Genomic DNA, 24,405 nt, shown 5'->3' on the forward strand with positions numbered 1-24,405 from the left:
TATATTCAATAATTTTAAGCATTGTAGTTATCCCTGTAAGCTAATCACCTGAGAAGTACAGATTGGGTTTGTATCGCTTTAAGAATTTATAAACTCCTGAAGAAAGACACAACTTTAAAAGCAAAGAGAGGAAGGGGCTGGACTGACATAAATAACACTTTTTTTTATATGAAAGGGTTTTTATGACACCTGAGTCTGTTTATTTTCTGTCATAATAAACTCAGGCAGTGAATCTGTCGCTTGGCAATAAAAAGATGGCGTTCAGATGGTTGATGTCTCTGCTCATCTCTGTCTGCTCCAGGAGGTTCAACAGTAACCCGATTGCTCAGCTTTGGTATTTTGTGAAGTGCATCTACTTCGGACTGTCTGCCTATCAGATCAAATGCGGCTACCCAAACCGCATCCTGGGCAACTTCCTCACCAAGAACTACAACTACCTCAACCTCTTTCTCTTTCAGGGGTACGATTTCTTTCAGCAGTTACCTCAGGCATAAGTAGAAACACTGTAGCTTTTAAAATATATCTGCTTTTTGTTTGTTTGTTTGCTTTTTCAAATGACTGCCCGACTCTCTCCTTTCAGCTTTCGGATGGTTCCTTTCCTCACTGAGCTGAGGGCCGTGATGGATTGGGTTTGGACCGACACCACTCTGTCTCTCTCCAGCTGGATCTGTGTTGAAGATATCTACGCTAACATATTCATCCTCAAATGCTGGAGAGAGTCTGAAAAGGTAAGAGTGTGCCTTGCTTCCATAACCACAAATGTACATTTATTTGGATTTTGTGTGATCGAACAACAAAAAATAACGCATAACTGTGCTAATTTTCCACAGAATAATGGATAAAACTTTCAGCCTCTAAATGTTCATTTTAGAGGCTGAAACGTGATGGACACACATTAAAAGATTTGCAGCCGCAGTGAAGGCATTTCTACAAAGCATTCACGTAGAGGTTGAACAAATATGGACTCCATAAGGATCAGGTTTTTATTGTTAAAAATTAAAAATAACTTCCTCTTCACAATCACACTCTGCTTTTCGTTGCTCTGTCACCTGAATCCTAACAAAATTAATTGAAATTTGCCATTAAAATTCCAGAAAGTGAAAAAGCTCCTGTGGTACGAATACTTTTTCAGGCACTGCAGGTCACAGTTACTATGGTAGCACTGATTTAAACTTATATGAAGTTATTAGTAAAAGTGCATAAAGCAATTAGTTGGAGTGATTAGACATTATTTGTCTCTTTAAAGAAAGATCAAATGCATTCTAGTAGATTCATGTAGCGCGATGAATTTTTAAGTTTATGAGTCTGCAGGAGTTTTAATCTACATAAGGAGAAGCTAAACAGCTGTTTTCAATTTTCCAGAAATTTCCACACCCTCCAGGGCAGAAGAAGAAGAAAGTGGTCAAATATGGGATGGGTGGCTTCATAATCTTTGCCCTGATCAGCATCATGTGGTTCCCACTCCTCTTCATGTCTCTGGTCCAGTCAGCAGTCGGAGTGACCAATCAGCCGTTAGACGTCTCCATCCAGCTCAGCATCGCAGGATATGAGGTCAGCACCAGCTCCGTCTGCTAAGATTCTTCCTGTGGCACAGAAAGACTTAGAAGCTATCATTTTACTGCCTGATTTGAAGTGTGAATCGACTTTGACGTACTGTTGGTAGATAAATGTCTTTCTCTGTCTGGTGTGTCTTTTTACAGCCTCTGTTCTCCATGACCGCTCAGGAGCAGAACTTGGTCGCATACACCGAAGCCGGATTCAACCGACTCACAAAAGTTTATGCTACTCATCCAGTGAGACATGTTCACTTTACTGCAAAGTCAAACAAATCCCCTGCATGGGATGACGAGCAGAGGAAAACTCTACAAACCAGTAGAAAACGGACTATAACCAACACAACGTACCATTCGTTTTTACTTTTTTGTGATTAACATTGAAAAAAACATATTCTAAACAATTAAAAAAACAGATCTAATATTTATTTAGATATTCAGCACATTTGTCTAGACAATATTAATCCTGTTTGAGGTGAGAATCGATGCACAAATCAAACCATAAATGCATTTGAAGGACTTAGATGAGGATTTGATTGTCTACGTTGAAAATTAACAGTGGCTGATTTATTTATTTTTTTTAAATAAAATTGAGACATTTCAAGTGTCAGACATTTATTTGAGACCCATTAGAAGGTGTAAGTCCGTTCGCTCTCGCTGTGCGTTCCAGGGTGCCATGCAGTTCCTGATGAACTATGAAGCCGAGGACATTGTCGCCGCTAAAATCAAGAGTGATGCCAGTCTGCTTTGGACCATCAGCCCCGCCAGTCGAGCAGCAATGATCGAGGAACTGAGCAACTCTTCTCACATATACATGAGTTTACGCTGGACACTGCTCAGGTTCGACCGCGCAAATACACTCGGTTGCTTTTTCCCGCTGTGTGTATTTGTATTTCATTTGCAAATGCCTGGATTTACCGAACTAGAGCTTATGGTGGCAAAATAACCCTCCATATTAAACACATAGCATGGTTTTGTACCAGTTCTGTTTTGATGAGTGTTGCAGTTTTGACTCAATTTCCTCATTTTGTGTCATCATCTTTCTATTCCAGTTTTTCTACAAAAAAACTAAAACTGTTTAAAATTGGTAATGCCAGGAATAGTGTCCAGCAACTCTCTCTTACACAAATACTTTTCGGTCCAGATCAAACTATTTTTAACCCTTTAATGCCCAATACAACAACAAATGTCATATAACACTGATGTGTAAAAATGAAATTGTTTAGTGGATGCCTTAAACCCCCCATCATCATATCCAAAAAACATTTTTTCTGGCATAGATTTGCCATTTTTATACAGAACTTTAAACCTTTGCGGACGGCCGGATCGCATAATATTCAAGTAAATTTATTAACTACATGCAAAACTCATAATTTGCACTTAACCGTAATGATTAATGTTTGATTGTCTACGTCTATATTTTTGTTTCTTTGCTGTGTTTCTGTGCCTTTAATTACCACGGCAAAGCAAATGTTCCCTCTGAGTAAACTATTAGTTATAAAATCTAAATACGTCTTCTGTAGGCTGTGTCTGAGTAGGCACCGGTATGATTTAAAGGAGACAAGTGGGGCTGTGTGAATTAAAATCAACATCAATTGGTGTTGAAGGTGTTCATAAACGTGGCATCTTATGTTACCAAACTGCATAACCTCACAGATAATTATTGTTTGCTGCTTGTGTTGCTCTCCTCCTCAGGAATGCGTCCATATCAATGAATGTCGAGGCGGTGGGAGAACACACGGTGAAGTTTGAGGACATGGCGTTGAGGGACGGGATTGTCCAAATGCTCAAAGGCAACAGCAACAAACCTGTGTGAGTCCCTCTATAACGGCACAACCAGCTGGACTTCACGTGCTTTTTACCCTCTTCACTGCTGTTCTGAAGTGAAACTTTACAAGCCTGAGGTGCTTTTATATTATCCTGACACTCCATCCAGCTTTAATGTTGCTTCAATAGAGCAATGAAACCAGCAAAACTCCATTTCATTTCACTTCACTACTTTAGATGTTTTTCTTACTGTGGTTAGATTGCAAAACATGGACACAACCAGATTGGATCGGTTATGTACAGCCCAAAACTTCTTTACATTATGATGATTAATTATACCGACTTATCTGCAAAAAGCCAAATTCAACGCATCATAATAAGATATCTATAGATACAGGCAGACAAAGACAGTTCATGTGAATCAAAAAAAAAGGTAAAGGTAATTTTATTTGTATAGCACATTTTCAGCAACAAGGTGGTTTAGAGGAATCCAAAGGAAATACAAACAAAATAACAAACCAAAGGAAAGACCAAAAGAAGAAAAAGCTAATGATGTTGACCCAAAGTAAATAAGCTAAATACTTATTAATAAAGGTGTTTATTTGTGTCTTCTTTCCTGAAGGATAATTCATTCTCTTCTGCCAAAATACATACGAGGTCCCAAAGGACTAGAATCCAAAATGGCAACCAGGATGTCAGTAGGTAAGCAACCGTGCACTGAGAGGGGTTAGAGGTCATTTCTGAACGATAACTTGCCCCTGAGAATGTTGCTTAAGTTTACGATTTAGGCCAACACATGATTGGTGCAATACTTTATTTTGATAGTTATCTGGTATGAATCTAGAACTTGACTTTCTCCTCGGCACGTTTCCCTCAGACTCATCCGAGCGCTCGGACCTCCGTGGACTCGCCTTTTTCCGGCCCATGTCCATCAAGCTCCAGCAGGTCAAAGGCACGTCGGACAAGGAGGCGGGTCAGTGGTGGGTGGTAGAGGAGTGCTCCTCGGTTCTCACCTCCGGCGAACAGAAATGCCACAACATCGAGATTGTGGTGTTCAATGACAAGGTCAGCCCTTCAAGTCTGGGCTTTCTGGCCGGACATGGGTATGTAGCAAAAACAAAAAAAAAAGAAAAAAGATGTGGGACTCACCGAAAAATATACCGACATTCAGTAATATAATCTGGTCAATGTTTATTTGTATTATTAATCATGCAGCACATTAACAACTAACCAGATTCTTTATTTTGGCTGATTGAATAATTCAAACCGTTTTTGATAAATAATATTGCAGTTGTTTTGATTTAGAACAGACAAAGCACAATGACATGTGATTCTTAATTTGAAGTGTTTTCGTTTCTTTGTTGGCTGCAGAATTGTCGGCCTGTACATGTCGGTGGTTCTCGTCATCGGTAAGTTCGTCCGGGAGTTCTTCAACGGGATCTCTCGCTCCATCATGTTTGAGGAGCTGCCCTGCGTGGACAGAGTCCTGAAGCTGTGCACGGACATCTTCGTGGTGCGGGAGACCGGAGAGATGGAGCTGGAGGAGACGCTGTTCGAGAAACTCATCTTCCTCTACCGATCGCCAGAGACCATGATCAAGATGACCAGAGAGAAAGACAGCTAGGACTCAGAACGCCCACCCAGCCTCTGTTACTAGGGTTGAAAGTGCTCATTTTTAGGTAGTCTTAGGGTGGAGCAAAGACAGTAGTTTTAGTAGTAAGAACCACCAAGCACACTATGCAGCTAGACTTATCTTTTCTTCAGGTTTTCCAACTTGTACATGTAGAAAAGCAAAAATAGCTCTTAATACAGAAAAGATTGTTCTCAAAGTCCTGATAATTTTTTTCTATAAGGACTTCAATCCTTTCCCAACAAAAAGACTAACAATCAAAATTATTGTAGTCTTGTATTGTGGAATATTCTTTGCTCTAATATTTAGGTCTTTGTTAAATTTCAGCTGAACTGATGTAGAAGTTTTTGAAGTAGGCTAAAGCAAAACAAAAAAAAAAGACATGTTTTGTGTTTCAGTCTATAATTGGTGTAATGGACACATAGATGAATGTAGGCCATGATTGTTGCACTTATCTTCCTGGTTCACACAAAATAAAATGTACATTTGTTTTATTTTAGTAAGATTAAAAACACTGCTTCCATGCTAAAGTGTTATGTGGGGGAAATTATATAATTTAGATACATGAGCCATACCAGTTAAGGGCAGATGTTATAAGAATAAAGTATTCCTTATGTCCAGTTAACCTGAGTTGTACATTTACACCAATATAGCTTACATGGAATAAAATGATCTATGTTAATATTTAACTGACTTTACTGACAAAACTCAAACTAACAAAACTGATGCAAAGTGTGAACTAAGATTTTTAATTTTGACTTGAAACCTTCAATAGCTGGATTTTTCCCAACTCCTCAATTTTCTTCTCATTCATGCTTAATAAAACTCTGGAGAAAGTTAGACCTACTGGAACAGTAGGGGAAAATAGTCAGAGATGTTACAGAACAAGTCAGACTTTAACCAGGCATTCACAACAGAACCAAATTACACATTTAACAATTGTCTGTGCAACTTAATAATCGGTCAAGAGTTCCTGACATACAGTTTACTTTGCAGTGCATGTGTGTCTGATGGTTTTGGGTTCAGGATTTGATGGTATTTATTGCAGATCCTTCTCATGTTAAACACCAAACTTGGACAAGTGAATGTATTAAAGCACTCATGCCTCTGTAAATACATTTCTGTACATGTCCATATACACTCATTAAATATTAAATACCAAAACTTGTTACACAAAAATTTCTCAGCATCTCATTCTGCACCTCTTGACTTTAGGCACCAACTGAAAACCCGAGAGGCAAACAGGATTCGAGGTACTCATTTTTAATTACAAATGACAAAGAACAATTTCATTCAGGTCCCAGTCTTTAATGTGACATCTAGATGTTTTCGAACTCTTCTTCCTTTCTTCTCCATGTTTTGAAGGACAGGAGGGCAGCAGGGCTTCACAATCCAGGAACAAAAAAACTATTTACACCACAGTTTCACATCCTGAGAAGAAACAAAGAAAGACAGAAACATTAACACACATCCCTTTAAAAACCCACTTGGAAGTGATGACAGACGAGTCTATATTTCAAAGATGAGCAATGTATTGGTTGTATTGTTTTTGAACATCCACTCAAGTACACTAATTGAGTTTCCAATAATGACCTTTTTCACAGTATTCTAATCTTCTGAGACACTAAATTTGAGATTCTTTACTTGTGAGCCATAATCATCAAATGTGCAAAAAATGAAAGCTTAAAATATATTACTATGTGTGATTAATCAAACCACTGTTCTGAGAGACAACTGGGAGGAAATACTGCCCTTTTACACAATTTTTTTAATATGTACTAGAAGATATTTTACACCGTCTGTATAATGAGAAAAGATGATACCTTTTGCTTTATTTACAATTGCAAGCCAATTAACTGACTAAAATATTTATTAAAAAGTAGCTTGCTTGAGATTTTATAGTACAATATATATTTTTAAAAAATCTAATGAAGCATTTTTTTTTAGCAATTATGGGTCAAATTTTCTGATTAAATTTAAAGAGAAATTACAAGACAATTTCAAATCTTAAAACATACTTTTAACCTACACACAAGAATTTGGCATCATTTCAATGTTATATTTGATATTTGTTTTGTCAAACAAATCTGAAAAGTTTTGATCACTACCAACAGACAGCCCATGAATAATACTAATAATAGCTAATTGAAAGTCTTGGGTGGGTAGAATGCATCATTGAATGTTGTGAATTTCACAATGACTTCAAATTCTGCTGTTAGAACCTGAATAAAAGCTGCTCGTTGTCACCCTCGTGGACCTAATCCTAACATAAGGATGAAAAGAGCTACTCTCTAACCGGTTGTATTTTTTATGAACTTACATGCTGTTTTTGGCTTGATGACTTTGACGCTGGCTTCTGCGGCCTTCAGTGCCTCGCCTTTGAACTGCGGCTTCAGCGCAGCCCGCACAGCGTTGGCGCAGATAGCGGAGAAGCGGATGTAGCTGCATGAAGGACACACCGGTTAGCTTAATGCTAAACAACATATGCTATGTCTAATTATGACCGGAAAGGCAGTTCCATGTGTTTCAAGTTACAAATGCACCTAAAAGAGCCAGTCAACATTTTTTGTTGACAGTCTAACTCTAATTAGAACCCGTGCAAATCGGTAGGTTAAACATCAAAGCTAACTGAGGCTAATAGCATGGAGCAGAACTACACAAATCAAATAAAGACGAAACAACACTTGAAGATACTTTTACTTGTACGAACAAGTTATGGTACATATCACAGTTTCCAAAGAATCACCCACTAAATAAATTTTACATAATTTTGTTACCTCAGGCCTGCCTGTCTCCAGTATGCAACCATTTTGACTGCTCCGTGACTTCAAGGACAGGTCGGGAAAGTGCGTGATGACGTCATATCATACACGCCAGGTCTTCTTTGTCCAATCGGGAGCGAGTCTGGCAACGATTGACAGAGATGGCAGTCGCACATCCCTAAACAGAAGCTCCTTCAAACACTGACAAGACAAAGATCTCTTACATAATTGATTCCGCTTCATGCAGTCCACTGACTGTAAAATATTATCTTAGCACATTTATTCATGTGCAATGTTACGGGCCACCCCATACAGTGCTACTACTGTTTTTTCTTTTATGATGTGAACAAAGAGTTTGTAATTTAAATCGTCTATTCTATTCTATTCTCATGGTTCTTCATTTTATTTTTCAGTACTTGATTTTATTTTTAGTATTATTATTTATTTTAAAAATGCATAATTTGCTGAATTATGTATTATTTTAAATATAGCTTGTGTATATTTGTGTTTGTGTATATTACTGCTAGATGTAAAAAAAAAAAAAGTTTAATTCATTTTAAACTTGAACCCATTCTTTTTTATTTGCAAACCCTTTGCAATGTTGTATATATAAATTAGGTTTATTTTTGTTTTGACTGAGATTGTAAATTAAAAAAAATCCAAACTTAATTTTATTTTAGAATGCGTTTACATATAGAGTGTTTATAAACGCTCAGTTTTCATTTTAGAGATATTGAGATTGCTTTTTCACAATTTAGAGCAAAACTATTTAGCTATAATAACCCTTATATTGAATACACTTAAATATACCATTTATTTTTTGGCAGAAATCTTAAATTTAGACTGAATTTGTATAAAATCACGTAGTGAGTAACGGTAGCCTATTTATTTTTTATCTGTTGGAGAGGAAAAAAAAGGAAATTAATTAAATAAATTGTAGATTGTTCTGGATAACGCTGTGAAGTATGCAGTTCTACCACCAGGGGGCAGTATCGCTGTTCAGCTACAAACACCCAAAGCAGGACTTTAGTCGGTTGCGTCCTTCCCCCTCTCGGTCACGCTGTCTCTAGTCACCGGCTCCCGAGCTTCTGACGGAAAAGCCTGTAAAAATGAAGATCTGGGCGTCAGAGCACATTTTCAAGTAAGTACCTCTCCTCCTGCCAAGATATTTGACCAGCCCCGGTCCATGCGGAGCTATGGTTTTGTCTATTGTGTAACCAGTTTTAGTTGTTCCTTCTTTTTAACCGCTACCGTTGTTAGCTTCTTCAGCTAAGGTTGTGGAGAAGTTAGGTAACTGGAATTAAAGCGGTTTAAAGTGTCTTGCCAGTTGTTTATCAGTCATGTGTGTATTATAATGGCTAGCATGAGATACTTTAGGCTTTTTAGCTTATGAAGTCTTTCTTGAGTGGGAGTAAACCGATAGTTAGCCGAGTTAACACACCGACAGCTTCAGTTTTCTATTCTAAACTCTTTTTCCCCCCAGTTTTTGTTAAGTTTCGTCACATTGTTTAAAATTAACTGGTGTTTTCGTGTGTTTTGCTTGAATTCGGGTGGTTTTCGCATATCGTTTTTTTTTATTTTTATCGCGGGTTCAGATCTGCCTCCACGGCGGCCAGTTTAACATTATGTATAGCATTTATCACTGTTACATAACTGTCGGCGTGATGCAGTGTTGGAGCAGAGGCGCATCCATCAAATAAGCCAGGATTAAATTACACTCTGAACCTATCAGGAGGCTGACCTGAATTAGATGCAGAACAATAGTCTGGTTTGTGTTATTTTCCATTTCTAGAAGTTTCTGGGTGAGCTGCTACTTAGTGATGCTGTGAGTCTGCGCAGTGCGCAGGAGCGCCGCACTGCTGCCTGGAAACGGCCAGTCGGGCTGCGATTGATTCAGTTCTGTGTTCCTGTGACATAACAATCTTTTAGTAGACACCGGTTTTTTCTAAAGCAAAGCAAAAATACTATGAGTGAATATTGATAGTTTAAAATGTGTGCTGTTATGTTATCCAGTAAATATAATGTCAAACTGAATTATTATTTGACCGATAGAAAACATCCAGATCAGTTCAGAAAAATGTATATAAAAAGGAAAAACAGCAATGCAGAGAAGAAGAAAATAACATCTGGCAAGTTCTGAAGAAAACAGTGCAACATAAGCATGGCACAAACTACAATTATTGATATTTAGATAGATTGTTTACAATACATACGCTTTGGGTCAGTTTGTACCCACACATTGCACATGTTGTCCTTCCATTTTTCTTTTTACTCATGCACGATGCACAATTATCTTCCCCTCTGTAATTTAATTCTGATCTGAGATGGTCAAGCTAGACAGGGAGTCAGCTTCCGGCAGATTTTGTTTAACTGGACAAACACAACCACTTTTTCTGACATTAGGTTGTTGAAAATTAAAAATGATTGATTTTCAAAACAGTTTAAAAAATGACCCCTTGCTGGTGTGAATTAATGCATAAATGCTGTTAAGCAACCTCCCAGGCTCGACTCCATTTCGTACCCATTTGTTTAATCGTGGTGTAAATTCTTTGCTTATTTTAAAATAGTTCAGAAAACTGGATAGAAGACAACAACTCAAGTCTTTTTGTACACGTTAAGCTGTAATAAACATAATCTCTTTCTTTTCATATTACCAGTCACCCATGGGAGACGGTGACCAAGGCAGCGATGCAGAAGTACCCCAACCCGATGAACCCCAGTGTGTTTGGTGTTGACGTTCTGGACAGAAATGTTGACTCAGATGGACGGCTACACAGCACAAGACTCCTCAGCACAGAGTGGGGGCTTCCCGCCATAGCAAAATCTGTATGTCTATTCATCTATGAGACACTTTTGACTTTAATCACATTCCAAGTTCTTCCGTCTGCATCAGGCTTGACAGGTGGCTTTGCTTTCAGATCATTGGAGTAACGAGAACATGCACGTATGTTCAAGAGCATTCAGTCGTGGACCCCAAGCAGAAAACATTTGAGCTGCAGTCAACAAATGTAAGTAGAACTGATATGAATGTGTGGAGTTGCACATTCTGGATGGTCCAAGTTAGAGGAACAAATTAATGTATTCAAGCTTGAGTCCTAAGTAGATTTAGATCCCATTTTGGGGGTCAAAGGGCCTCAGTTTTTGTTGGCTGCTGGTCATTTAAACCCTTCACCAGTTTGCAGCCATGTTCCCTTTCTTAATATTTACAGTATTTTAGTAATTTGCGTGTACTTTTTCTCTGAGTTGAGCATTTTGGTGCGTTATGGAATTTTCTTTCTTTATTTATTTTTTTGAGAAAATTGGAAAATGGTAATAACGAAAAAATCCTAATTAATGCACTTGTTCTATTGGAAGATGCTTGACATGTTGTAAAAACATTTCTTAGTTTTAAATTATAACATAATATCTTTTTGTTGCAAATAGTTGGCTATTTGAGTAGATTTAGGCATTCAGACAATATTCATGTGATACAAAAAGTTTACTGCACAGGTCTGACATTTCTAATGTTGTTCTGAAGTGACACATATTGACACTCCCTAAAGAGTCGGGTGCAAAACTGCAAAGGTAAAAAAAAAATGATCAAGTGGAATAAAGACCAGCATCTGTTTTGTTTTTAAGATTTTTGGAGGTGGGAGCAAACCATGTTAGAAAATGACTCTTTCTAGGCTCTCTCGGATGGAAATTTAATTGAGATTTGTTTCAACATTTTGCTTTTTAAAACCATTAATTGTATCCGTTTCATCTGCCTAGATCTCCTTCACTAACCTCGTATCTGTCGATGAGAAGTTGACATACAAGCCGCATCCAGAAGACCCTGGAAAGTAAGTGACTTAGGTTTACTTGTGTACACCGTAGCCAGAAGCACTACATTTGCCCAAAATATGTTATTTCTCACATCTTTGTCCTAATGTATATGATCTCTATAACACGACAAGCAGTGATGGTTGTGCTTTTTATAACCTGCATTGGTTTGCTTTGTGCTTTCAGAACGGTGTTAACTCAGGAGGCGCTGATCAGTGTAAAAGGTGTCAGTCTGAGCAGCTATCTAGAGGGACTCATGGCTAACACTATATCTGTCAACGCCAATAAGGTGAGTCTGTTTTTTTTTTTAATCTTTTTAAACAAAACACCAAAACAAAGTTGTCTTGGTGTTTCTTTTACGTCAAGAGTCTGTGCTTCCTGTTGTTTGTGACTTGTGTGAACATTTGTTTCAGGGTCGGGAGGCGATGGAGTGGGTCATCAGACGGCTGAACACTGAGATCGAGGAGCTAGCAGCCACTGCTTGTGGCTCCATGCGCGTTCCCATGGCAGCTGCTGTCACCGAAAAATGACCCCTGCATTTCTTTTTAATGTATTTTCTGCTTACTCCAGCACCATTAACTGACAGACTGAAACATGTCCCACCTTCCCCTCCCTCTAATCTGCCAAAACAGCCTAAAACCGACCGTCCCGTCCTCTGGTCCCACACACGCTTGTCTGGATTTTCCACGAGAACTTGGTCTGGTTTTCTTCAGCAAATCTGCACCGACCGTCTCCACTCGTTTCTGAGGAGAATATCAGGGAACACTGAGGTGGTTTAGAAAAACAGGGTTGATTCAGACTGAACTTGAAGCTCACAGGACTGTCGTTTTGTGACGTGGAGGTGTTTTTAAAAATGATTCACACTGTGCCTACACATCCACCCAGCAACGCAAACTTTTCTGTCCCCCTCGTTTTTCTCCGGCTGCAACATTTCATTGTTATTTCAAAGCATTTTTAGACTGACTTCATCCAGTTCTAAAAGCTGTCAGAGCAGACAGGCTGTAGGAGCAACTGGAAGTAAAAAAATCTCAGCTGCTCATATTTTGAGGTTACGTTTCTCTGTTTCCTGTATTTTGTGCAACAGGGTGTGTTTAAATTGGATCTAGTCTTGTGGTACTAAAGAGGTCGAGTCGGTGATAGAAAAGGCAGGTTCTCTATGTACTTGTAGAAATCTGACACTGCAGATGTGCTCTGATTGCAGCGGTCCAAAGCCAACCATGAGCCAGAAGGTGGCGCTGTAGAGTATTGTTCCTTAAAGAGAGAGAATCAAAATGATTACAATGTGATGCAGGTGCTGGTTTATCAGCATAGTTGATTGGTCTCCTCTTTTTGCAGTCTGTCTGATCTATTAAAAAAAAAAAAGATTTCCTTCCATTCTACAGTGAGGATATGCTGTATGGTTTACATGTTACAATTTAAGAATGTTCATATTTGAATGTTTAACTTATTTTCAGTATGTAAACTTTATAAGTGGAAGAAGGTCCCAGAAGGGAACAAACGTAAAATGGAAGGAGTGGGTTCGGCGTTTTGCTGATTCTCCCTAATGTCAGCGGAGGATCTCTGCACTGACTGTGCCAACATCAGTTACAAAGAACTTTACTCATTTAATACCAGCTTACGCTTGAACTTTGTGACATTATCCTCTCTGTATGCTTTGACCACTTCATCTTCCTGTTTGTAAATGTCAGTATTGTTTTTGTTGCGTTGAATACTTGTTAAGACTGTTGAATTGCTCGTTGTGTATAATATGAAGCGGGTGTTTTATTCAGTTTTGGTTCTAGCTGAGTGGAGGAGACCCGTATAAACTAGGTGGATGTTTGGTCCGTCTACTTTAGCACTCTTCATGGACTTCCTTCTTCTCACTGTAAAATTTTCATTTGTGCAAATGGAAGTTTGTTTAGACTAATGCTCTTACAGAATTCAGCTCTTCCCTTATGAGAGGTTAGTAACGTCACCAGTCTACAGTCGGTCCGATCTCATTATCAATTCTGGGCTTTTTCACTCCAGCTACCAATTCAAAACATCTTTTTTTTTTTTTGTAATATTTTACAAACTGTTTCCATCATGTTATCCTCCTCTGAATACGGTGTCTTGTTTCATAAAAGTAGTGCTTATTTTTTTTTTCTATGGGGAACGTTTTAACATCGGCTGTAAATACTCATAGACTCATATTTATATTTTCATGGTGCTACATTCCAAGAATGTAAACGTGTACCAGAAACAAGAGTGAGCACTGGATTGTTTCAAAAATAAAAGAGATGTCATTGTTTCGTCAGTGCTGTGGAATCTGCTTTTTGAATTGTCTCTACTATTTTAAATAGATGATTCATAATGGTTTCTTTTTTAGATTGCAAGATAAATTTTTTAATTAAATTTTAAATGGAGTTTTATAAGAACTGAAATAAATCCACTCAGTAATAAGTTTTTTTTTTCTTCATAAAAAAGTCCTAAAAAGTGAAAAACAATTTCATGAAGGAAATACAGAAAAAAGATGCAAGTAAAGCAGCGAGTAGGTTTCTAATAGTTGCTATGGAGACCTGTTGACCCAAATCCCACTTTTTGCAATGATTTTATAACAAGATTAATAAGATTTGGAGACTTTTTTTTCTATCTCATCATCCTGCTCAAAAGAAACTGATTCTTCCAGTCCAGCATATTGGTTAAAAGAATTGAGCTCTATGTCATATTTATACCCTGGGAAAATGGAACATAATATAACATTTTTGAATTACAGTATTTCAGCATTTATGAATGAAAATGACTCGATGTAAATGGGTTTTTGATCAACTTAATCAATAATGTTAAGGTTGCAGTGTTCGGATAAAGACCATGACACAATGTAGGGAGCATATCAATATTTATTATGAAACGAATACAAACAGGATGCTTCCAGTTGTTGGTCAGTTGTCTTGCTCAGGACCAGACGAATGGTCATATTTTTTTTACATATGTTAATTTTCTGTTTATGTGTTAATATGCATTGTGTGGTAGATTCAGGTTTATATTCCAGTCAAAGATGCATTTCTCTCGTGGAGAGAGATTCAAACCAGATCAGTTAAAGCGGTTCAGATTTGGAGTGTGAGCCAAGAACAAAAAAAATGTTTCACAGGTATGATGTTGATAAGTAGGAGCTTCTGTCTGTCTGCAGAATCTGCACATCTGAATAAATGGCTACAAACCCCTGTTTGGAAGACAGACAATGATCCGTCAGGCAAAAAAACATTTGTGTTAATCAAAGAAGCATGAATGTAAGTCGCTTACCTTCTGCATTTTCAGGACCGTGTTGACCAGTTGTGCGTGTTTTATTCTTGGTAACATGATCCCTTCTCCCAGTTTTGCTGAAACAAAATGCATTTTATGACACAAATGCTTAACAGCATCTAATCTAAATATTTAAAATATATGTATTTGCTGCTATTACATGTAAGACTTAATGAAGTCAAAATCAGTCATGAGAACATGAGCAGTGAGCAAACTGATTTAACTAAAACTCACCGTTCAGTTTGCCTAAGACCACAACCATCCCACTCTTTATTCCATTTTCCAAAGCATCAGTCTGCAAACAGAAACATGGCATATTGCACCATAACCAAAATCAAATTACCTACTTTTACTTGCCACTTACCTTAAAGTCTCCAATTTCACTTGAGCCCAGCGTCAAGGTAACGCTAAAAGGGAGCAGTGTTGTTAACGTTGAGAGACGCTAAAACTTTGGGTGTCAAATATTTCATTCTGATACATATTTAAGGCGTACTTATTCAACATCATGGAGCCCTTCAGCTTTCCGTCGCCAATCATCATTTTACCGGTGAAACTTGAGTCCTTGAAGAAAAACAATATGGGATTATTAAATTATTTATTTCTTTTGAATTAGTCCAGCTGATTGGCATGCGAAATATCAGCAGACTGAAAGTAGAAATCAGTTCATATTTGGGTTACCAGCACTATAGTGTAAAATTAGAAGGCAAGGGTGCATAACATGATTCATTTGGTCATTCTCTCTGGTAAAACAGCACAGGCACTTACAATGTAGAGTGTGAACAGCGGGACCTGTGTACCATTGGATTCAGTGGCAGAGGCCTTCACACAAATGTGGACATCCAGGACGCCAGAGCCGGGCTGGAAGGAAAACATTGGAGCATCTCTGGCATTCACCTGAAGATTCATCAGCAAACCCGGATACATCTTGGGAAGCTGGACAGAGAGAGAGAGAAAGAGAGAGAGAGAGAGAGAGAGAGAGAGAGAGAGAGAGAGAGAGAGAGAGAGAGAGAGAGAGAGGGAAACGTTTCAGAATACTTAGTTTAAAGGAAGAAAACTTAATTGATACTCCTATGTATCTAAGTTGAAACAGACAAGCCTACCTGAGGGATGAAACCTCCCATTGCTGAGGTATTCAGGCGGAAAGGAATATATGGCGGTATCTGAAACCGTAAACCATGAAGCATTGGCAAACCGAGAAATCCGCGAATACAAATTCACAATATTTTCTTCCTCTGCTCTCTCTCTCTCTCTTTGTGGCTGCACCTACCATGCTGTCATTGATGAAGGCTTGGAGCTGTCCTGCTGAGAAGTACCCAAATGAGGCAGAGTTCACCGTGAACTCTGATAAGCCCGCTGACAGCATATAACCTGCCAGCTCAGGCAAGACAAACTCCTGGGCCACAAATGGAGGCTCTGTGTGAGTTTTGATGCTGTGGAACTCTCCCTTCAAATGAAAAGGTCACACAATGTGTCATAAAACATGAATACATGTTCATAATGCCACATAGAAACAGATCCTGTAGCTTGGGTCCTGGTTACCCTGCCTTACCTTAAACCCTAACTTCATATTCGAAGGTTCAATGTCAGGGTTGCCAGTGAGAGGGACGTCAAAGCTAAGAACTTCGTTTACGTCAAAGGAAACTGACACAATACATAAAAAGTATTGTTTTAATTCAATCAGTAATCTTGAGTCGTTCAATTAAATTTGAAGAGTCTATTTAAAGGATGTTGCAGTACCGTTCATGGCCTGTAGATGGTGGTCTAAGTTCACGATGGTGTCCTCCACTTCAGGACAGATCTGAGTACAAAACAAGCCACAGAACAAGCTAGTATTTAAAGTGTGGTCAGGTTAAGTAGTATAATATCAATAATATGTTTGAACGGCTTGCTGAAATACATACTTTACTTTGTATTATTCCAATAATATGTCCTTTGAAATACTTGACAAATGGCTGAAAAATCCAACTGTGGACATGAAAGAAAACAGATTTGACAACCTGGCATCTCAGTAAGGTAGATAAATCCCTTTGTTTATTTTATTTATTTATTTTTCTCTGTACCTGGCTCCACCGTGGAACTGTACGGAAACATCTCCGACCGAAGCTTTACAGTTGACGCTGGTGACAGACAGACGCCCCCCAGCATCACTCCCAAGCTGCACGGCAGAGGTCACGTCGATGTTAAATATAGCCATGTCGAATGATCCGCTGTCATGTCTGGAGATTTAAAAGATGAAGATCAGTGGTGCTGCTCCATACCTCACCAAGCTTTAGTCAAATACTAATGCTGTTTAGCACGTTTTTATATAAAAATAATAATCAACATATATATGATTTTGAGCACGTGTACGTAAATAACTTATGTCTCTCCCCTGAGAAAAAGCATGATGCTTCAACATGTGGCTCAACATGTTCAGGGTAATGTGCAGTGTTGTTTTTTTTCACCAAGGTTTTACATGTGGGTCAAAAAAGTTGCATTCTGGTGTCATCTGAGCAGAGATCCTTCTTCCTCATTTGCTGTGTTCACTAGTTGGATTGCAGGAAACTGCAAACGGGGATTTTTTTTTATGACAGTCGTGTTTTTTTTGTTTTTGTTTTTTTTTTTTTTTGAATGAGGGAAGAGATCTGTGACCAGATAGATCCATTTCCTCCTCAGGAGTCTCATAAGATCATCAGATTTTAATAAGGTGTGCGACACACGTACACATGCAGGCCACACTTTTCAACTTTTGTTTTGTGAATTCAATAACTACTGTACGTATTTTTTTTCTTCCTTTCACTTCTGTGACTTTATGTTAGCCTCTGATATATAATTCTTATAAAATAAATAGAAATTTGAAGTCAATGGGACAAAATGGGAACAATTTTAAGGGATGTGGATGTTCTGGAAAGGCACTGAAATAATGTTAGTAAAATGTAGCTTAGTTTTACTTTATGCTCACAATAATGCGCTTCATTTTCTCAGTGCTATCATTTTGCTACTTGAGGCTATTCAGAATCTAAATCTTACCAAAACTGTGTTAAATGTTATTTTCTGTTCTAAGTTTTTATGCTAAACTTGATATGAAAGACAAAGGTAGAAACAGGAAGTAAAATAAATCACAAACTTCCTCATTGTAGCAAAAAGAAAACTTAAAAAAAGATTTTCAAAATTGTTTTAAGATGCCACTGCGATAAAATAATTTCCTGGTAGAGTTGCAAAAGCAATGAAGACTGTCTTCCTCTTAACAACTGGCTAACTAACTGGAAAAATTGATTTATTTGGAAGGTCAGGATGTCTTGAAAACTGTATCCTATGAAAGCACCAATGCAACGAGTCTTAGGGAAAGATGGGGCCATTCATGTTCTAATCGAAGCGTTGAAGGTCAAAAAGGAATCAGAACTTACATAGAAGCAAACCGATTACTCCAGTCCCCGGCAACAGCAAAACTGAGACCTGCTATCGATGTCGTCAAGCCGCTCTGCTGGACAAACTCTACGCTAGGCTCTGGAAGGTCGCACTTTTTTATAGTCACACTAAAACACAAGAGAAAAAAAAAACATGGGTAGAAATGAACGTTGAAGTCAGGGATATCTGCCAGTTATATGAATAAAACATGGCAAACCAATAGACACACGAGCTGTTTCATGTTACTGTGAAAACACAATCCTACCCTGATAGTGTGTAGTAAATCTGTCCGATGTAGATGTCAACACTGCCACTGATGTCAGGAAAGGTTATTTGCTCCAGCTTCTCCTGAATCCATCCGGTGCTCTCATGTTTTCCTGCAACAACGGTGCATATATAGCAGAGCAGGACATATGCTGAACAAACTAAGCTGCTGAACAAACTAAGAAATATTTGAATAACTACAAAAACTTTAGGAGTTGGAGATGGGCACCAGCAACCCTCACAACCCCACTAAGGGACAAGGGTGCAAGAAAATGGATGGATGGATGAAAAACTTTAGGCCTTTCCCAGAAAAGCAGCACATATTTTGTTATAAAGTCTATGATTGTGATATAGTCAATGATTAACAGCAATTACAAACATTTGGGTGGTTTGAGAGCATCTCACATCCCCTTACCGTACTGAAGCCCTTTGTTTGTCAGGATGACTTGCACTGCAGGGTTCTCTCCACAGGCGCACGACAGGAGCACAAAAACTACTATCACACATGGAAGCATTTTCTTTTTTTCTCCTGTGCCTCCCTTACCTGTAAAACGACAAATGAAAATCAGTTTGAACAACAGCTCAGTCCTTTCCGGCATGTTTCGAAGCCTCTGAAAAGCAAAAGTGACATTGATAACATACCTGAAACGAGGCACAGATGGCGGATGAAGTTGGATAAAAAAGCTCTTGCAGAAGAATTTTGATCTGGATGAGAACTCAGCCTGTTCGTACTGTGGCTGCAGACAAGCGAAGACGTGCGACTTGTACTTCCTGCACTGCGTTGATGAGAAGTGAAACTGGCTGACACCTGACAATAGCAGGGGGATAGTTGTCTATGATGGTATGAGGAACTGAAAGTCACAAGTTTAATGTTCCTGTGTTGCTTCTAAGCTAGTGGGTGCAGGTAATCTTATCAAAAGTACACCAACTGTTTAAGACTTAAGCATTAACTAACAAACAGGAAATTATATTTTTTCCCATCGTTTGAACAATTGGTATGACCGGTAATTTGAAAGAGTTCTTTGTTATCTTTAAGATGAAAATAGTGGTTGTTGTTTGACTTTAAATGTCTGTGCTGTAAAGGGATGGGTGTGTGAATGTTTTGCTTAAATGCAGTAGATTAGACTATCAGGAATGTATTGAACTAGAACACACTAAACCTGTAGTCTTTGAGTGCTAACACTACAAAAAAAGAGGAAGCTTAATTAACCATTCAGAACGGAAGTTCAAAAGTGTTCTGTGGAAATGACTCTAAGCAATGAAACATTAGAGTCACCAGCCATAAAATATTTCATTTATTTACCTCTTAATTCAACAAATACTCTTAATCTCACACACCATGAGTAGTTCCAACAAATCACAATGAAGAACACGTTCAATAGGAACAGAATATTATCAGACACGCATCTTTTTAGTCGTTGTTTTGCAATATTACACAGTTAGGATCCACTTGCCTGCACTTGATTTCACTCCATCCAGAACGACACTTGAAAACACAGAGGAAACAAACAAGGACTTCAGAATATATAAAAAAAAAAGAAGAAGAAGAAACTACAAATCCCAACAGAAATGTATTCATTCTGTTTAGACCACTACACAGAAGATATTCATGGTTTATATCATGGTTGATAGAGCACCATCTGATCTGATGAGTGGCTGTTGTTTTCTCTGATTATCGATACCTATAGCAGCTCAAAAACCAACGATAACATATTGACTTCATTGTTTTTCCACATATTTCATTCCTCGGATACGAACACTGACACACTTACTGACATTTTCACTGAATCTTTGCATAAAGATCAACACATGGACAGAGTCTTTAATGCCCTCTTCTTCTGGTGCGGAGGTTGTGTCCTCTCTGTCCGCTGAATGAAACACTTTTTTTTTTTTTTTGGAATGAGTAAACTACTTTACACAACACCGATTAGGAATAACATTATGACCACCCGACTAATAGTGTGTTGGTCCTGATTTTTGCTGCCAAAACATCCCTGACTTATAAAGCAATGGACCCTTGAAAGTGAACTGTGGTATCTGCAGGCCGTGGGGCTTCCACAACTTGGACTTGTTTGTCCATCACATCACACAAATGCTGGACTGGATTTAGATCTGTTGAATTCAGAGGCCACGTCAACACCTCTGACTTATGTTCCTCAAGCAATTTCTGAACCGGTTTTGCTTTGTAGCATTTCCACAAAGACCACAGCCATCAGAGAATAATGCATCCATGAAAGGGTACGTGTCAAAGAACATCCATGTGGATGGCAGGACCAAAGCTGGACATTACCTATAGCATCGCATTGTCTTTGCTTGTTTCATTATGTTAAACTTTTCTAAATGTGGTAGAAGTACTACTGCTGGTAAAAAAAATAAAATAATAATAATAATAATTTTGTATTAACGATTGACAAAGTAAAGACCAAGCGAGTTAAGTTAATGTAGAGCCAATAAGTCAAAAGGGTAGTTATAACACCCTTTGTTAGAAGGGAAGTACATTGGAGGAAATGTCAATAAGCCTAAAGCAGAAGAGAATGAGCTGAACACTGAAGTATAAGAATGGATTTCAATGACAAACAACAAAATTGACTTAAATGTGTTGTAGTTTCAAATTAGAAAATCAGTGCATGTTCAAATGTTGGCATTGAAACATTTAGACCAGGCTCCAGCTAATCAGCACACAGGGGTGTCGAATCACCAATGACTGCTGTTGCATAAAGGCAATTATGGTGCAACTGACTGATAATCTATTTATTTTAATTTAGTACCTGTGCTGCCCCATATCTAAAACCGCCCTGGGCAACAACCCATATAGATGACGTCAAATCTAACTCCAGCTGAAAGCTGGAAACACCTCACCATAATTTGACCCACCTTTGAGGACAAAATGTTGATTTGCTACAGAACACATCCCACCCACCAACAGGAATGACGACGATGAGCTGATCAGTGCCCTTCACCTTACTTCTCAGTGGTCATAATGTTGTGCCTCATCGGCGAATAGAGTTCTTTATTGCACATTATCACGAAGGCAAAAATAAAAAGATAATACATTTCACACAAATTATTCTCCTTTTAAAGTCCAGACGGTCAAAACCTTGTATTTTGTGGGCCTCCCACTCTCAGTCATGGATGTCGTATTTGTAGGCCTCTATGAGCCCTTCAATGGAGTGGATGAAGCCTGATATGGCACATATGCCCCCAATAACAAAAATGGAGACGTCAAAGAAGACGTGGTGCCACAGAAGGTTTCTCCACTGGAGCTTTAGGTGGAAGAGGCTCGGTAGGAGGAAGCACAGGCCTGCACCCGTCAGGCTTCCAGTTAGACCCATCAGCAGGGCAAAATGCGGAACAAAGACGGCCATGAGCAGGGTAAAGACCACCAGGCCTACTCTTAAGCCAAGACCCCAGGTTTTTAGCTGCCCGCTCGGGCCGTAGCAGTCAGGAAAGAGGGCTCTGCCGCCGTCCTGGAACAGTGATTTCTCCAAAACTTCTACAGCTGCAAAGAACGGCAGAGGGTAGGACAGGAGCGCCTTGGCGACAAGGAAGAGGTTCACCACAGCCCGGATGGTCGAGGGCAGGTTATCTGTGATGACCTCTTTGGTGGCATCCGCCCAGGTCAGGTAGGCTACCAGGGCGAAGAGGCCCTTGAGGACGCAGGCTGCGATGTGGGTCCAGTCCATCATGCAGTGGAACTCGCTGGGCTTCTGCATGTTCCCCTCCAGGGAGGGCAGGAAGATCTGGGAGGTGTAGCTGAACACAATGATGCCGATGGAAATGGGGAACTTCTTCACGTCGATGTAGAACTTGACCTTCTCCCACGCCCACTCGCGCGCCCTGGACAGACAGTAGGCGACCACGAGGACGTTGATGACGAAGTGCGCCAGCGTGCACAGGAGGCTGAATTTGGAGACGGCCTTGAGGTTCTTCAGGAACGCGCAGGGCAGCAGCGCGGCCGTGGCCAGCACCGACCAGGCCTTCTGGGAGACGGGGAAGCCGGGGAAGCTGTTGTACATCAGGTTGCCGCTGACCACCACGTACAGGATGCACGTCATGACCAGCTCGATGATCTGGGCCACGTTCACCACGTGGCCGCCGAGTGCGGGGAAGCGGGGCGCGCAGCAGGCGTTGGCGATGTCCACGTACGAGTCTCTGACGCGCACCTTGATGCCGTCCTCGTTGTCCTCGTACAGGCACGCGATGAGGATTTTGCCCGTGTAGCAACACACCACTGCCGCGAAGATAATGAGGAAGAGGCCGAGGTATCCGCCGTGGAGGATGGCGTACGGCAGGCCGAGGACGAACATGCCCTGCGGACAGAGAAGCGCAGCTCAGTGATAATAAGCGAGGCCCCGCACCGCAGTGACAGGCCGATCAGCCCGGGCAGGCAGCGGCGGGCTTACTCACTCTGCTCCCATCTGACATAATAACGATTTAAGACATTCATCGAATGGGCTTTAGAATTATAATAATAATAAAAAATAAATAAATAAATAATGCAATCTGTTATTGTTAATGAACAATGCGTTTCCACATCCTATTTGGTCAGCGCCACGTCGAATCATTCAAATGTTATATTTTTATTTTTATTTTTTTTTTAATTGTTATGTTTTTTTTCCCCCTTTTGACTGTAATTGTAACTTGATGAAGACGTCGATAAGCGCACCTCGTGCCAATCGATGTCAACCAGGCCCTGCCTGGAGCTCCGCTGATAAAAAGATTTGAATAAATAAACCGCGAGAGCCGCTCACCGCAGTGGACTCACGCACAAAGCGCGAATGCAGCGTGAAATTGTTCTGCATTTAATTACGACCAAAATCCACCCCCCAGTTTTTTTTTAAAATCCTGCTTCAGTGCTACATAAACAACGTATTTCAATCTTACATTTCCGACTGTCTGAGAATGTTTCAAATGTAAAAATGTCAAATCAAGGTGACTCCTTTTGTCCCGTGGCAGGCCTCGTGCAGCTGCATGCAGAGACGATCCTAGTAAGTTTGGGGCCCTAATCAGATTTAGTGTTTTATTAAAGCTTTTGTTTTATGAATCTAACATAACCACTATTAAGGAAAGCATTTACCAGCCAGAATATAATAAATAACACTTTTATTAACCAAGATATATAACAGCGCTGAATGTCTCAGTGAATTGGATTCTGTACATTTCTATTTTTTTGTTGTTGTTGTTAATTGTAAATGATCTGAAATAAATACTCCTCGCTGTAAATTTGTTACAAAAACCTAAAAGGAGTGAAATAAATCATTTATATAATTTCAGTCTTGCAATAAGAAGATGTAAAAAAAGACATTAAAATAAAATACAACGTAGCTTTAAAACCCATTACTGTACTGTTATTGAAAACATTTTACTTTTGCTGTAACTAAGTATGTTATTTGAAAGTACATAGTTGTATGATAATATATTGCACATGGCTTTATTTTTCAGTCATGTTTTCTTAATTTAATATGTTGGAACGTCTTGTCTACCAATATACACTGTAAAAAATACTCAGTGATAAGCTACAGTTGTCTTCAATTTGTTTCTTTCACAGCATTTTATGCGAACTTTACATTTTAAACTGTTTTGCTTGAATTGAGTTGCAAAATATAGAGGCCTACTCATCGCACTTAAGACAAAGTATATTTGTATTTTTAATGTTTGTTCTTAATATACCTCACCTTAATCCTGTTTTTTTTTATTTTTATTTTTTAATACTATCCCAAAATATTTAATAGACAAATCCAAACATTATTTTTTGCTGAAGTTGTAATTTTATACTTTGTTTTCTTGTAGGCTTGCTGAAGACTAAACACCTAAATAATTTATTCAGAGAAACTGATGAAACTAATATTTAACATCCTGAATGCCAGGATTACCCCAGCTTCACTCAAAAAACGTTTTTAATTCTCCACCTGACCTGTGAGATTATTCCCCTGCACTGTTGTAGTGGGAGCTGCCTGCTTCGCCTATTCCTTGGGCTGGC

General features: G+C 39.1%; 5 protein-coding genes across 7 annotated transcripts in view; 2 read left to right on the forward strand and 3 right to left on the reverse strand.

Annotated features, from left to right (window-relative positions):
* Positions 1 to 6,092, forward strand: part of LOC103468032 (piezo-type mechanosensitive ion channel component 2) — a 42,024-nt gene extending 35,932 nt beyond the window's left edge. For all 3 annotated transcript variants that reach the window (XM_017305802.1, XM_017305801.1, XM_008414867.2), the window contains exons 48-56: positions 302 to 460; positions 581 to 728; positions 1,363 to 1,551; positions 1,701 to 1,793; positions 2,224 to 2,393; positions 3,249 to 3,365; positions 3,943 to 4,022; positions 4,198 to 4,423; positions 4,692 to 6,092. In XM_017305802.1, coding sequence (XP_017161291.1) covers positions 302 to 460; positions 581 to 728; positions 1,363 to 1,551; positions 1,701 to 1,793; positions 2,224 to 2,393; positions 3,249 to 3,365; positions 3,943 to 4,022; positions 4,198 to 4,423; positions 4,692 to 4,944 — 1,435 coding nt within the window. In that variant the 3' untranslated portion in view covers positions 4,945 to 6,092. The remainder of the gene's footprint in view (positions 1 to 301; positions 461 to 580; positions 729 to 1,362; positions 1,552 to 1,700; positions 1,794 to 2,223; positions 2,394 to 3,248; positions 3,366 to 3,942; positions 4,023 to 4,197; positions 4,424 to 4,691) is intronic.
* A 105-nt stretch (positions 6,093 to 6,197) lies between these two features.
* On the reverse strand, positions 6,198 to 7,838 carry atp5f1e (ATP synthase F1 subunit epsilon). Its single transcript, XM_008414866.2, has 3 exons — positions 7,728 to 7,838; positions 7,271 to 7,392; positions 6,198 to 6,381 (listed from the first exon to the last, which is right to left on the reverse strand). Coding segments are annotated over exons 1-3 (156 nt in total). The 5' UTR covers positions 7,760 to 7,838; the 3' UTR covers positions 6,198 to 6,379.
* Positions 7,839 to 8,717: 879 nt separating this feature from the next.
* LOC103468034 (PRELI domain containing protein 3B) lies at positions 8,718 to 13,788 on the forward strand. Its single transcript, XM_008414869.2, has 6 exons — positions 8,718 to 8,853; positions 10,370 to 10,538; positions 10,631 to 10,720; positions 11,463 to 11,533; positions 11,700 to 11,802; positions 11,927 to 13,788. The coding sequence occupies exons 1-6, from the start codon at positions 8,822 to 8,824 to the stop codon at positions 12,041 to 12,043; spliced, it is 582 nt and encodes a 193-aa protein (XP_008413091.1). The 5' UTR covers positions 8,718 to 8,821; the 3' UTR covers positions 12,044 to 13,788.
* Positions 13,789 to 14,353: 565 nt separating this feature from the next.
* On the reverse strand, positions 14,354 to 19,219 carry bpifcl (BPI fold containing family C, like). The gene is made up of 16 exons (XM_008414870.2): positions 19,068 to 19,219; positions 18,841 to 18,969; positions 18,427 to 18,538; positions 18,161 to 18,289; positions 16,835 to 16,990; positions 16,676 to 16,739; positions 16,512 to 16,572; positions 16,324 to 16,415; positions 16,042 to 16,218; positions 15,875 to 15,934; positions 15,540 to 15,707; positions 15,268 to 15,335; positions 15,139 to 15,181; positions 15,009 to 15,069; positions 14,775 to 14,851; positions 14,354 to 14,694 (listed from the first exon to the last, which is right to left on the reverse strand). The coding sequence occupies exons 2-16, from the start codon at positions 18,938 to 18,940 to the stop codon at positions 14,617 to 14,619; spliced, it is 1,446 nt and encodes a 481-aa protein (XP_008413092.1). The 5' UTR covers positions 18,941 to 18,969; positions 19,068 to 19,219; the 3' UTR covers positions 14,354 to 14,616.
* Positions 19,220 to 19,697: 478 nt separating this feature from the next.
* LOC103468036 (vesicular inhibitory amino acid transporter-like) overlaps positions 19,698 to 24,405 on the reverse strand; it is a 5,703-nt gene continuing 995 nt past the window's right edge. The window contains exon 2 of the mRNA XM_008414872.2: positions 19,698 to 22,735. Coding sequence (XP_008413094.1) covers positions 21,548 to 22,735 — 1,188 coding nt within the window. The 3' untranslated portion in view covers positions 19,698 to 21,547. The remainder of the gene's footprint in view (positions 22,736 to 24,405) is intronic.

Source organism: Poecilia reticulata, linkage group LG7, assembly GCF_000633615.1.
Source record: "Poecilia reticulata strain Guanapo linkage group LG7, Guppy_female_1.0+MT, whole genome shotgun sequence".
Lineage (NCBI taxonomy): Eukaryota > Metazoa > Chordata > Actinopteri > Cyprinodontiformes > Poeciliidae > Poecilia > Poecilia reticulata.